Consider the following 14,826-nt stretch of genomic DNA (forward strand, 5'->3'; position numbering starts at 1 on the left):
CAGAATTTATAGACTGAATGAAGTGATACCATAAATAAATTTATTTTAAAAATATGATTCTTATTTAAATATATTTTTTAATAAATAATGATAATATATCTGTGTGTCTTATTTTTTAAATATCTAAAGACGCACATCGCAAATAGATAGTCATCGACACCGTGTAATTTATTCCGGGTCGCTGCCAGTTGACACCCGCCTCTTTTTCTCGTTCAACAATGCAGGCGAGATGATTTTGCAAATACCGCAGAAATGCTCAACCGATCGATATATCTAGGGAGCCTCGAGACCTTTGACGCACAGGCGGCGCCGGTATACAATCTAAAATTTACAATTCGTGTCTCGATCGCCCGCCTACGTTATTCACGCATGAGCAGTCCCTTTGCATAACTAAGGATAAGAGAGTAAATACGTCGCGCTAGTGGAAGATATATTTAGCCTGCAGAACAAGATCCTAAGCTTATTAAAAGAAAATTCCGACTTAACATTTTAATATCGAGCTATTAATCGAAGAAGAAAGTGCACGCTAAAGAGTACTGAAAATAAATATCCTATTAACACAACTAAATTTACAAAATACTGATTCATCTTCATCTTTCATCTCATTTATGCAAGTTGCTATCCTGCGATTAGCATTCAATGACGTGCATTTTGTCTCGCAGTCTCTCGTCTTCGCAGTCTCTCTCTCTCTCTCTCTCTCTCTCTCTCTCTCTCTCTCTCTCTCTCTCTCTCTCTCTCTCTCTCTCTCCCCCTGACGTCGATTTGCGTATTTCTAAACTTTCGCTGGTTACAATCGCGAAATCTCAGCGATTCAGTTAACAATTAATCACGAGTATCCGCAACGCGACATTTACGGGCCATTATCGATAGTCCCATGCACATCGAATTAATTTCTCAGTCGTCGAGGAAAACCGCCGCGCCGGTCTCCGTTTACCTCGCAATATCTCGATATCGAAATCGCGAATACGTAATGCTATTTCTCGTCGTTAATGCTACTCACTGTGATGTATATGATGTAATTTTCTTCTAAATCTCTTAGGAACAATTTGCATTAGTAAAACAAATAAAAAGTTTAGCATAATTGAAAGATATATATTGCCATAACATATTGTAAGCAATTATGTTACTAAAATGAAAATCACATTTTTAAAATACAATATTTTAAATCTCGGAAAACAACTTAATAATTAAATGAAATCGCATGTACAATATAAAGCTGAAGCTCTTTGCAGGTTTGCTTAGGACATCATACATGATTGAAGTGCACAAGTGTATAGCATGCGCAATTGCGGGACGAAATGGCTGAGTTTCCGCGACTGATAGCAATAATCTGACAGGTGCATCAACGTCATTTATGTCGCCATTGAGGCGATCCACAGTTAAACGGAGCGTATCATCCGCGGACGAAAGAAAGAAGTAGGTGGCATCCCATCGCAGGAAGTTAATTAACATCGCGGACGGCTCTCGGGAGCCTTCAGGTTGAAACGAGACTAGATCTAAATAAACCAAGAACTCATGAACGGCGCGCCGTGTCTCGCGGAGTATCTACCTGCGTATATCTGATGCCACTTATGACGTATGCTTAAACTAACGCTCATTGCTTACGAACAGTCGATCTTCCAGTCAATCCTCATTACCGCAGAAATTCATCATCCCTTTCCGCGTTGTCCCCGCTCGGAGAAAATAACGTTTGACTCTTCTAATTACGTGAAAGTCCGAAGTTCTAGATGAATTACTCGAAACGCAAATTAAGAACGATTGACGTGCTTTTCTTGAAATTTAATGTCCACAACTATCCGAACCATAAGCTTTAAAAAATAAATTAATATTATAAAAAGGATGTTTCTCATTCTTCTCTTAATAATATCTTATATTAGGGTTTTTGCATCGAGCAATAATTATAGAAAAAAGATTTACGCATCGCGGTATTACTGCCTGGTTCAAAATTACGATATTAAATTACGATACGTGGACCGGTCGTTTTAGCACTAAGTCGACGATATTCCGATCCATCGAGATCTGACGATCCTTCCCCCGTAACGGGATTTGCGAGCGGCTGTAGATTACGCGACCGGTAGAAACCTCCGCGGTTATCAGCACGATGACGAGAGAGCGTCTCGGATCCGGCCGACGACGCTGAATGATTGCGATTTATGGGATTCCTCGTGGTAGCTGGCGATCTGGCGAACCGATCTCGAGCGTTCCCGAGCGGAATTTGCTAGCCGACTCAATTGTAAAGGTGCCGCCACAACACGAGAGGCGCATCCGGATTTTACGCGCGGTCTTTACAAGATCATTCTTCTCGCTCGCCTCGCTCGTCAGGGACGTTAAATTCCGACATCATATCGCGGTTTTCTCGGCTTGGCTTCTCGTCGACGCCCTTACTTGCTTGTAAACGTCTTCATAACGTTTTAATGCGACCGGACTATTACGTCGCACTACGCTCGAGTTATCTCGCGCGATGAGCTTTGCTCTTGATGCTCCTCGTCGTCTCTGTCTGTTGAATCTAATTTACACGGTAACGTCGCTTTTTGCCTCGCCTTTGCGGCCGGCTCCGAGTTGAAGTTGTCCGACACTTCGTTTAATCGCCTCCATCTGTCTGTGCTGCGCATATTCAATTCGATCGTCTATCAGCAATCGCTTATGTAGCTTCACGCAAGGCGTTAAAAATAAATTTATGGAGTCAGCGATGCAGCGTTAATTATCAAGGGTTCTTATTACTCGCATTTTTTTTCTAATCTTGTTAAATAAATTCTATATAAATAAATTGTATAATATAGATAATTATATTTAAAAAAACATGCAACTTTTGTGAAGTCTTATTTCCATTTAACTTTTATGGTTTGAGAATTGCACAAGAGAGATGAACGAAGATCGATGCGGCGTTTGACGATCCGTGCGAAACAATGTGTGCTCGTAAACGCGATCGTAAATTAAAATTAGCCTAAACGGATTACGCGAACGGTATTCCGTAATAAAAGTTCGTTTCAGTCCCGTAAATCTCAGGCAGCGTTCTAAACTGCCTGTCAAGGTGGATAAGTGCAGCGTACTTAGACTGGGTCGGGATAAATATCGCGAGTTTGCGTTAGAGTAAGATGAAGAGCCGCGCATTACTCTTCGCATTTGTGTCTTGAACGCAGGCAGGCACGGGACTACCTTCGTATCGATGTACGTAAGGCCTTTCTCAGGGCCCACTATAATACTGTGATTAATCTGTTAGATAGGTACGTATAAATTGTATTTTATTGCCATTTTAAATTAATAAAATGATAAATTCATTGTAATTAAATTGCAATAAATGATTAGATTTTTGTTATTCTACGGAAGTATTTTAGTGATATTTTCTTAACTTGGTAATTTAATTATTTTACAATTATAGAAAAGAAAGATGTTGAATAATACTCAATAGGAATTAACTTAAACATGTTATGTTTGTTCTATGCTAAATATGGCTCTGAAAGCAGGTACATTTCGTAACGCAAATTTTGCAGCTATTAAAATTAGTAAGCGCATAATTTGCTTCTAGACTTAATGACGCGATTTCCTCTTGAAAGAAATTAAATTTGTTAATATTTGCGCAAGACTTGTTCTAGTTTAAGTACTTATCGAAAAATGCGAGAGATTATTAGTTCTCTCATCAAAGTTTTCATCATATTAGTTTTATTTTAATAACGATCTAAAGTAAATGTGTGATTAGTTTTTATAGTAATTATTCTTAAAAGATTTGCGCACAATCTACTTTTTAACTTTAAAACTGTGTATTATTTGTTATTTTAATTTAATTTCCAAATCTCTTTCAGAGGCAAGATAAACAAACTCCTCGGAGATAAAGGTCTTCCTATATGCGATAATAAAACATGGCGGGCTTTTACTTTGTATCGCGGCAAAAGAGTCAGGGCCCGATAATAGAATCTAAAAGAAGCATGCACATACCGCTGGCGGCACTTACCTTTGCAGCCATCCGCCGACAAGCCGTAGTGGTCCACGTCGCAGCGATCGCACCGGAAGCCGACGACGCCCGGCGTGCACCTGCACACACCGCTTACGGAATCGCAGGACCCGTCGATGGCACCCACGTCGCAGTCGCATTCCCGGCAACCTGCGGTCACGTTCCCGTAGCCCTCGATGCAGGAGGAACAGTCACGACCGGTGAACAAAGGTCTGCAAGGACACTGACCTGTCGTCTGCTCGCACTGAATCGAATTGCTACCGAGGGGAGAGCAATTGCATGCTGAAACATAAACGGTACCTACACTCGCAATGTATCCTATTAACGTAATTAATGACATGTCCTATTAATCTAATCGTTAATTTTTTTTGCAATGGAAAAATCTTTAATTGTCACTATTTTCAATACTTAAATTTTCGTGCAAGGGATTGAAAATCAATTTTAATTATAGAAAAAATAAAAAATAAGGAAGATTGTAATAATTTTTAAAATATCAGAGATCCGAAATGATTATTAGCAATTATTAAGCATTTTTGGGATTTATAAAGATTGTTGCAAAGTATGGAAGTGCTTACGCATGCAATTTTGTTCCAGAGGATTTCCGAAGTGCGCTTCCTTGCATCTTTCACACTTCCAACCCTCGGTATTACCGCGGCACTCTAAACAACGACCCGTTTCCTGGTCGCAGGTACCCCCGTTGCAAGGACACCGTTCGCAAGTGCCGCCAGGTATCAGAGGATTACCGTAGAATCCTACATCACAACTTTTCAACCAAATCGAAATTAAAGCTTTCCGATTCAATAATAATATTTTAGTACCTAATAATTACTATTCGAATGTACGCAGATTCAAAAAAGACGATTGCGTGACGCCTAATAATTATAGCCATTAATAGAAACTATTTTCTTTAATATATTAAATTAAATGTCTACTCATTTCGCAATATACATTTTTTTGATTCGTAAGATTATATAGCCTTTTATAGAAGATTACAAAATTGCAAAACGTAATTGCAAGAGAAAATCGTGACTGATTAATTTGCTTTAAATAATTTAGTCGAAACGTTTGCATATTTGTTATTTGTATTTGCGATGTAATTATTCTATTTTAAAATTTTATAAAAAATTTGTTATATATTCTTACGTTTCGCAATGATCTCCGGTGTATCCCTCGGGACATTGCGTGCACACGTATCCGCTATTCATGTCGACGGGATTTTCGAGCTGACAACTCGGACTGAAATTGTTAGACTCGACGGAAAGCGGACACGCGCATTTCTTACAGTCCTCACTGGTGCCTCTCGTTGCGATACCGTAATACCCCGTAGCGCAACGACCGCATTTTGGGCCTGCCGTATGATGTTCACACGTCTGGAAATTATGCGGACGACACACCACGTAAATTAAAATTAAATATTAGCCTATTAGAATCACGAACACAAATCAAATTTACGATTGAAAGTCTTAACTCTTCTAATTAACGACCAAAATTATTTAATTTCTAAAGAAACGCAGAAAAGACAATGATTTGAATCAAAATCGTAATAATATAACAAAATGAATTTATGTAAGGAAAAATGAAGAAAGCTAGTCTCGCATATAGTCTTCTGTTGTTAAATCTTTGAGTTTTAAAACTTGAAAAAACTTTTCTTCTTTTTTAAAAAGTTAGGATTTCTTTTTTAAATAAAAATGAGCTTTAGTTTGCGCTCGCCCAATACAAAGATCGGTCTTTTTGTTATTTTTACTCGCTATTTTTCCTCATTAGTTGTACTCATAAAAGCGTGTGTATATGAATGTATGTAATGTGTAAATGTATATGAATGTCCGCGCAATGTGTTGAGGTCAGATCCATGGGTCTGTTAAGCCCAAATGACTGTACGAATCAGTCATCCCTGCGGGAATTAAGTTTTCCTGAAGAAAGTTAACTGCATGAGTGCATGGTGTCGCTCTCTATACAGCGCGAGTACGCAACGAATGAGTGAGTAAAGGATTTTCGTTGGATGCTGAGTCGATAAAATAGCTCGCGCGATCCATGTAGATCTCAGGATTCATGCGAGCTTACGTATTTTAAGCATGCTGCTGTACCGGCTGAAGATCAAGCTGAATATTACCCGTATAGCGAAATGTTGAAGGTATAATAACAGTAAAGCCAGTTACACACTGGGAAACTTTTCTTACGTATTTTGTATACTACATCGTACATTCTTACTGAGAAAAATTTCGTTTATTGTCTTAATAAATTATTCGTGACGTTAAAAAATAATTTACATTTATTGCGCTAAAATTTCTAATATTAAACTCATTACATTAGTAACTTCTTTTTATGTATTTTTTTATTATACTATTTTTAATATTTTTAATTACGGACAATAAGATAATAATGAACCTTTTTATTAGATTCACGTTATGTTATATACTTCGATTTTCATTTTATATTAAAACAAATCGGGACTTACCCCACATTCACCCAACACCAGGTCGCAGGAGCCCGCGTGGCTGTTGCAGTCACATTTCACGCATATGTGATGGTCCTGATGATCGGAACCGTTGACGGGCATCTTTACGTATCCCCAAGCACATTTCTCGCATGACGTCCCTGTGTATCCCTCGGGACACTCGCACATTTCGACCAGATTGTCGGTTTCGCCATCCGGCGATAATTCGCCCACTGTCAATATGGCAGACTGGAGACTAAGAGGAAATAGAAAGATCGCTTCGTTACGCGTTACTATAAAGCTAAAATCCACGCGCGAGCTATACGTCCAATAAAGAGTTGGAGATTTATGCACCTTCCTTCGATTTGCTCCGTATGATATCGCGCCCTTATCATTAGGTACTTGAGATCGGCGAGAACGCGCATCATCTGCGTCCTCGTCACGGGATCGCCGCGAAACTCGGTTCTCCTCAATCTGGTCGGGATGTCCTGAACGTCGCTTCGCACGTGAAACCAGCCTTGCTCACGTAAAGGTACCGCTATTTCAGCTTCTTGACCATTGTACTGTTCCTCGCCGTACGCTATGCGCATCCCATTGTTACCCTTCGCGAGTATGTGAATTTCATGTTATTAAATATCTATTTTCTTCTTAAAATTTGGATTAAATGTGCGGAAAAACGCGAGAGCGGATATTTACAACTAGAATAACGTTGGGCTCCATGGTCGGTTTACCACTGGTGTCGCCTCGCATGACGACCCACGAAACGGAGTACGTGAGATTGTTGCCGTACGAGGATACGCGATTTCCCGTGTAAATCTGTGGCGCCAGCCAGAAAGGACTGTCATACTCGACGTCGAACGCCGTCACGGTCAGCCATTCGTTGTCCGTGTCCAGGATGGGAACGACTGCTCGAGATGCGTTCATGTCGGTCACCAACCAGTTCTCCAGCGTAGAAATCTGAGAAAAAAGCGAGTCACACGGCCCACCTTCCGTTATTTTATCACATTGTCGCTATTTCAATTTTATTTCAATTCCATTTCTCGCAAAGTCGTATTAAAAAAAAAGAAGAACAATGCTAGCTGACTTTTTAAAGAAACATTTAATTTATTGTAATTAATATTATTCATAACCTTAGTAAAAGATAATTTCTTTATCGTAATCCTTCGGAGAACCAGTGGGGCTTTAAAGACCCGGTCGATATTTCAGTTTTGAATTTTTCGGAGACTTTGCGGACTTATAAAAAAAACTCAAACAAGAATCAGGATAGATTGTTAAAGCCTTCGAAAGTGTACTTGAATTTTTTCAGATTTTTTATGACACTCTTACAGCTTGAAAATCTTAACTGGCCTAAAAGACCCACATGTTCGACGGAAGCAGCAAAATTTACACATGTTCTGCGAAAGGTTAATAATTAAAGCTTCGATAAATTATGTGCCATAAGAAGTCTTATGCATATTGCCTGCCTATTATGATAACGTAGTTCGCGTTTTTTATTCATTCCAGTTCAACGCCATTACCGTCACTGTAATTGCGGGTCTGCAATTTATCGGCGAGATTGATAAACTGTAATTGTCTCTTTATCCAATTTATCATGCGCAACGAGGACGTCGCCTAAGATTAACGTTCTAAACCGAACGACATACTCGCCAGGAGAATGTCAACTGATCGTTCTGAATTTTACACCTGTCAACCCGATCTTGACACTTGACAAACGAGGTTTTCCGCTATTAATAAGGATAAATCTTATCTCTTATACGTACAGAGTTATCTAAGATTAACGGCTTCTGTTAACAAAATGTCTCAATAAGCGACGAATTCCTGCTTTTCAGCTGAGAAAATTCGATCTTCTTCTGCTTAGAAACTCAATTTTTCTAATATAATTATTTCAGTTTCTAACTTAGATTATACGTAATTGTATTGAATAATATAATTGCGCGAGGAAAAAAAGTGCGAAATCACAAAATTAAAAAACTGCAATACTTAAAATTTTCCCCATTTTAGTAAAGTCGCCATATATGTTAAGAAAGTTTATTTTCTATTATAAAAAAAAAACTTACCATGCTGTATGCTAATCTCGCGGTGGTGCAGCGATCTGCGACGTCGAAGCAATAGCAGGACATGCACCCGTCGAGATTATCCTTCGTGAGCGCGAAGTATCCGGGCTTGCAACGATCGCAGAAATCCCCGGCGACGTTCGCCTTGCACAAGCAGTCGCCCTCGCAATCGTGGGACGGCAGAATCCCGCGGGAGTCGCAGGGACACGGCATGCAATCGGGAAACTGCCGATAACCGGCAGCGCATTGATCGCACTTGTATCCCGAATATCCCGGCTTGCATTCGCAGGCACCTGCTACCTGGAGCACGATCGGTGTTTAGACCGATTAGGATCGATCGTGAGAACGGCCTCGTTTAGAAATCGCCGGGATGGATAATCGATGCGCGCGTAAATCATGATCGCGCAAGCGATTACCGCGCGCGCGGCTGATGTTCTTCCGAGATTTGGCGAAAATAATCGCGGTAAATTTACGTCGAACGGAGGAGAAGCGAACAACTTTTAATATTCCAAGGAGCGTTAATCGAAAAAAATTTTTTTTTTTTAAATTTATTGGAAAGATTGAATATATCAAGGTTCACGAAAGAGGAATTTTAATTCGCGTAAATCTATTTTTAATCGTGTGATATAATTGTATATTGTAACGTTTTTGCTGAGATATTTTTATGCAATTAAAATTACAGGAAACCCTTACCTTTCCCATACGCGTGTAGGAATCGTCGGGAGTACAGTAGCCTGTACTGCCACGTACGTTGCAGTCGCAGGGCAAGCAGGGTTCAGATGCATCAGGTGCAACGCCGTTCGGCCTGTAGTAGCCGACCTCACATTTTTCGCAGTTAATGCCGGTCGTGTGTTCCTAAGATTTTGCAAATGTCATCATCGCGAATAATATTTCGGAACTGTTGATATCTTGATAACTTATTTTTTATCTGACACTCTTGTTAGATGTTAAATATCGACAATTTCTTAGATATTATGGCATTATTAATCACAAAGTTGTATATTATCTGTAATTTTCTATCAGTCTCAAGGCGCACGTAAATGTACAGAAAATACTTGACTTTAAACACATTATCAGAGTTATCATTCAATCATTATTCTGTAATTAATTATTTCCGTAATTAGAGAATTATTTCTAGGGTGCATTTGTCACTGTAAAACGTGTTTGATTGCGGTTAAAACGGACGATTCGCGTCTTGTCTAATTTCTTATCATCTCACCGTGCAATTGACGCACACACCACCGCCTCGGTATTTCCCACGGATATCCATGGACATTCTCCTCTCGGCCACTTCCTGGTCGTATTTGCAGGACGTTGCATGGCCGTTGCAGTTGCACTTCTCGCAGTGAAAGCCCTTGCCAGCTGTGCCGGGCTTCCACGGGATCTGATTGTACATGGGGCAGCATTTTTCGCATCTTTCGCCGCACGTGTGGCGCTCGCATTCGCATTCCTGATGCTGAGGGATAACGCGAAATGCGCCTATCAGATACCGCGAAATATCCGTGTTCTTAACTTACGCTTATCTATTAAGTCATACGGCGAATACGCGCGATCTATTGCAGATACATTGCAGATATGCTGCAGAAGATTTGCCAGTTACTCTCTGTAATATCTCCGCGTAATTTTGCTCATTCTTGAAGAAATATTTGTGGAAGCTTGCTTGTCGAATTTACATCATCGTTCTGTTTCCTTGATTTGTCAAATTCTAACGTTTCTGATTGCTAGATAATTATCATCAAGAAATTAATATTATTCAGATAATCTAATTCGTTTGTTATATTAACACAGAGTTTTTAATAACATTTTAGTTATTTTTATTAATAATTTTTCCTTCATCATTGATATATTTTATGATGTAAAGTAAATGCAAGTCGTAAACCTACACTTTGAAACGCAAAATTAAGTGATTGATCTAATTGTTGATTAGTCATATGAATCGAAGTATTCAGTAATGTTACCAGCTATCCGGATGTTACCGCATTGCGAAGTCATAAAGACGAGACTTTATTGACGCAATCGTCTATCCGAACGCGCAAACGATATGCGTATAATCGCGGATAACTAAATTGCCGAGCATAAAGTGGAGTTCACGTTGCGCTCGACGTTATATCGGTTTACGAGTTTCACTTTGTTGTTCAAGAAATTCAGCTATTGTCAATACCGCGAAACTATAGCGTTTGCGATCAGCATATATCACCTTATCACGAGATATGGCAGGAATACAAATTATTATAGTCAATATATCAATTCAATTACCCGAGTACCGCTCGATAGTAAATTTTGGATTCTCGATAAGCAAGAGCAACTGTTTCCTTTCTTCTTCCTTCGTAACATCGAAAATTACACGATTGTACGTGTGAATATTGGAGTTATAATGAGATTATAAAACAACTACAAAAACTTCGTAATTAATTGCGACACCGCGAAAATTCCTAACAATAAAATCAATAATCATCTCGGAGTCTAAATAATGGCTTTATCACCGAATATATAATTTACTTTCTCTGTCGGAACTTCTTCGATTGACTTTGCAATTATCGGGGCGTACATTAAATTGGACCAAAGAAATCGCGCAAAAAATTAGCGCCAAAAATAAATTGCGGCAGGATTAATGAGCTTCGATTTCATCGAAATATCGCATCGCGCGTCCGATAAACGCGAATGCATGCATGCGGAAGAGCGAAAAGGTTAACGCGACGCGTGTGGCCTTATCATTGACGTGACAAACGAACGGGCCACTCCGGTCAATTGCAATATCCCTCCGTTAACACGCGCTCGGTATTATTTACTGCCGATGATAATGGCCATCCCTGCGACCACCAATCAAGCCCCGGTTTCTGCAATTACTCTTCGCCATGGCGGTGTTTAACGAACCTGAATTACATTTCATCGGAAGTCATAATGTTTCCGAGCCCGTTATTCTCAAATCGAGATAGCTCGGCCTCTAAAAAATAAAACCCTCCGACTCAATGGTTTGACCTTAATTTTTACGACCGATTTTTTTATCAATTCATCGCTCGGAGCAATCTCTCTCTCTCTCTCTCTCTCTCTCTCTCTCTCTCTCTCTCTCTCTCTCTCTCTCTCTCTCTCTCTCTCTCTCTCTCTCTCTCTCTCTCTCTCTCTCTCTCTCTCTCTCTCTCTTTCTCTCTCTTTTTTCTCTCTCACATAAAAAAAGAAAAATATAATTTCAGGATTAATAATTTTCGAGTTATAAGTGGATACTAAACTCATGGAAACTGTGACTACTTAAATATTATAATAAATAAATCAGGAACATATTTATGCATTTTATGAATCATATACTGCATAAAAATTGTGCGAACATAGCCGATTAAATCTCATAAGAATTGCTTTTCTAATTCATATAGGTACGGCCAAATATGTTTAATGAAATAGAAATCGTTAATGATTCAAGATATTTTTAAATGTAGTTAAATAAATTGCCATCATAATGAATTTTCCGATTTTGCAAGGCTAAAAATTCAAAAAGTTCAATTAATGTTAATTGACTGGAACACATTCGAGTGATATGACAAGGCAAAGAAATGTGAATTGCGAAAGTGACCGTAACATTGTATACAAAATTGATAATGGCACAATACTCTAAGTGTTCTCGTCCACAGTGACAAACAGGCAAGAAATCAACGTCCCCTATATTCTCAATTATCGTGCGTGTTGCTTTTTTGCTTTCTCGCTGTATCTGCCATTGCACTTTCCTCAGTAATTACCACTTCAATTCATAACAGCGGACGCTGAATGAGCGTATACCCGACTCGTATCAAATAAATGAACATCGTGAAAATTGCACAAGCAGAATACAACGCAAAGGTCAATGCCCACTCTACGATGCAGTGATTCCGATGCAGCGAAACGTGGCGTTGCATCATGAATGACACAATGAATGTGATATCGTACTACGCATCCACGATTTCGCGAAATGCTTGCCCAATTCCCGGAATGTTGAGTGCATTGGCAACGATACAAAAGCGAGTCGTAACACACAATGTAATATATTTTCTGTCGTTGAGCAGATCTAATAAATAGAAAATCGTACACGAACTTTCCACATATCCCTCTATCATTTATTACTAGCTGAATTAAAGACAAGAATAACGTTTTGTAATTATAAAAAAATTTAGTTTCTCTAAATTTAATACTATTGCCAAAAAAGATCTTTATATACATAAGTATTATATACAAATGTAGCAATAAAATTAATTTTTTCTATAAAACTTTATTTTTTTTTAATAAATATATTTTTTAATCATTTGGCTCACATAATGTAGGTAATGTATCTTGACAACGACGAATGTGGAACATAAGAGAATAGATGCTGCTTTAGGTAGAGAATTTTTTAAAATTCTGAACTTTGTCCGCGCACAGAATAAGGCAATCGTAATCGCGAGGAGGGGTTTCGCAATTCTAAGCGACAGCGTTGGTGATTCTTAGGGGACATGATGAACTATTATTGTCTGTTAAAGCCAGCTGTATGGAGCACACGACTCAGCGAATACTCGTTCTCGGATTGTAGCGACATACACAACAAGATTCGTGTTTCTCCACAGCTGCGAGAGAAAGAGAGAGAAAGAGACTAGCTTCACGAGGAAATATGCCACGAACGAGAGTAATTAATCACTCGCGTTGACTATCATCTTGCATATTGTGCCGCCTGAGAAACAGTCGTGTCTGTAATTAAACGTGAATCATCCCTTTGGATAAAATACAGTGTTTGCATTTTCATTTCGTCTCATGACTGCCGTAAATTCGCTCCACGCTACTCGCTCGCTATTACCCGCGCTGTCTTTCGAACAAAATGCGGCCTATTCTCACTTTATGTTCGCATCATGTGAAAATAGCGTTTGCGGTTCTAAAACGCTACACATTATCTGATTAAAAATTTTGTTAGATAAATATCAGGAAATTTTAAACCATCATTATACATACATATGTATCTGAATTAATTTTTATAATAAATAATATTATTCAAATCACTTGATTCTACTGATGATTCTATTGATTAAATATAATTCTAAAAAAGTGTATTATTAAGAATAAAACCGTTCCACAATAGTACGTAGCATGATTGAATATATATTATAGTTTTGATGATATACAACTCATAAATAATTCATAAATAATTCATAAAATAATAAAATGACGAGCGGAAAGAATTGGGTCATCCATTGTTATGTGAACAAGCAATTCTCACGGTTCTAATCATGATTCATCGTTCTACCTTCAATCCCAAGATGCCCGCAACTCGGAACGCGTATACCCTAGAGAAACCGCAACATTGATAGTGGCGAAAAAAAAACTAATGGCGCCTCCGAAAGCGCCCACTCCGCGCGATCGTGGCGGAACCTTAATTCTTGGCGGTTTCTGCGGGCTTTGTAGCAGGCAACGATTCGAGAAGAAGGGACCCCGCCATTAGCGGCGTCGCCGGACAAAGACCTGACAAGTTTATGGCACTTTCGACGGATTTATTTCCCAAGCAACGGAATCTGAATCTCCGTTTTCGAGAGCGCGACTAATCTCGGCGCCGCGGAAATCGTGTCATTATAAACTTTCTACGAATTTTCACGAAACGAATTCTGCATTTTGCTACGAATAAGGAACTACGCGAAAGGAATATACCGAGGTGTTTTAATGAGAAAGCGACATTAGAAACACTATGTCGATGTAGCTATCAAATTATGTTCTTCCAACGTAAGTTAATTTTTTATTATTTCATTATAATGAGATACGTTTATTTTTAAAATGCTATCGTCGATGTGCGTTACGTTGCTGCGGTGAAACAATTTGCTCGCACTTACCCCGTGCTGAACGCTGTACCGACATCGTGCCGCATGTCCGGAGCACAGACAACGTCCTCCGATATTGATTTCCTTTATCGAATAAAATGCACGTCTCTTGTCGGCAAAAGCCTCGCCGTTACGTCGGAGACCCTGAAGACGGAGCCGCACGAATTTGGCCTGGGTGAATTCCTGCAGAGTCGCGCTGTGGTTCAAAGCTCCAGGTCGACCGTTCACCAAGTGCGTGTGGATCTTTCAAGTAAACAATAAAAATTCTTGTTAGCCCCCAACAATCTCCCACCAGATAATTTATAGCATAATATATTATCTATCTATATTATAATATATTATCTGCGATATTTGATTGCAATAATAAAGAAATTTAGCTCAAAAAATTTTCATTTATAATCTGTGTTCAAAAAATGTGGTTGTCTTCTGGAGATATATATTTGTAACACAAAAAATTGTAATTTAATTGGAAATAATTTTAAAAATAAGAGGGAGGGGGGTAATATTTAACTATCTTTAACTGATTTTAATAGTTAAAACAAATAGCTGCAAATAAAATCAGATGTAGTCTGGGGCAATGTCTGCACT

The 14,826-nt window shown here is 38.9% G+C and overlaps 1 protein-coding gene across 1 annotated transcript in view; it reads right to left on the minus strand.

Moving 5' to 3' along the window:
* Wb (wing blister) overlaps window positions 1–14,826 on the minus strand; it is a 148,677-nt gene that overhangs the window by 85,867 nt on the left and 47,984 nt on the right. Inside the window, exons 5-14 of the mRNA XM_071710205.1 lie at window positions 14,251–14,481; window positions 9,657–9,893; window positions 9,131–9,292; window positions 8,441–8,737; window positions 7,080–7,340; window positions 6,738–6,985; window positions 6,405–6,639; window positions 5,093–5,319; window positions 4,525–4,712; window positions 3,950–4,231 (exon numbers count right to left, since the gene is read on the minus strand). Of these exons, the coding sequence (XP_071566306.1) occupies window positions 3,950–4,231; window positions 4,525–4,712; window positions 5,093–5,319; window positions 6,405–6,639; window positions 6,738–6,985; window positions 7,080–7,340; window positions 8,441–8,737; window positions 9,131–9,292; window positions 9,657–9,893; window positions 14,251–14,481 (2,368 nt within the window). The remainder of the gene's footprint in view (window positions 1–3,949; window positions 4,232–4,524; window positions 4,713–5,092; window positions 5,320–6,404; window positions 6,640–6,737; window positions 6,986–7,079; window positions 7,341–8,440; window positions 8,738–9,130; window positions 9,293–9,656; window positions 9,894–14,250; window positions 14,482–14,826) is intronic.

This window comes from Temnothorax nylanderi, unplaced genomic scaffold (genome assembly GCF_030848795.1).
Source record: "Temnothorax nylanderi isolate EJ_2023f unplaced genomic scaffold, tnyl_v1.0 TNYL_tig0087_pilon, whole genome shotgun sequence".
Classification (NCBI taxonomy): Eukaryota; Metazoa; Arthropoda; class Insecta; order Hymenoptera; family Formicidae; genus Temnothorax; species Temnothorax nylanderi.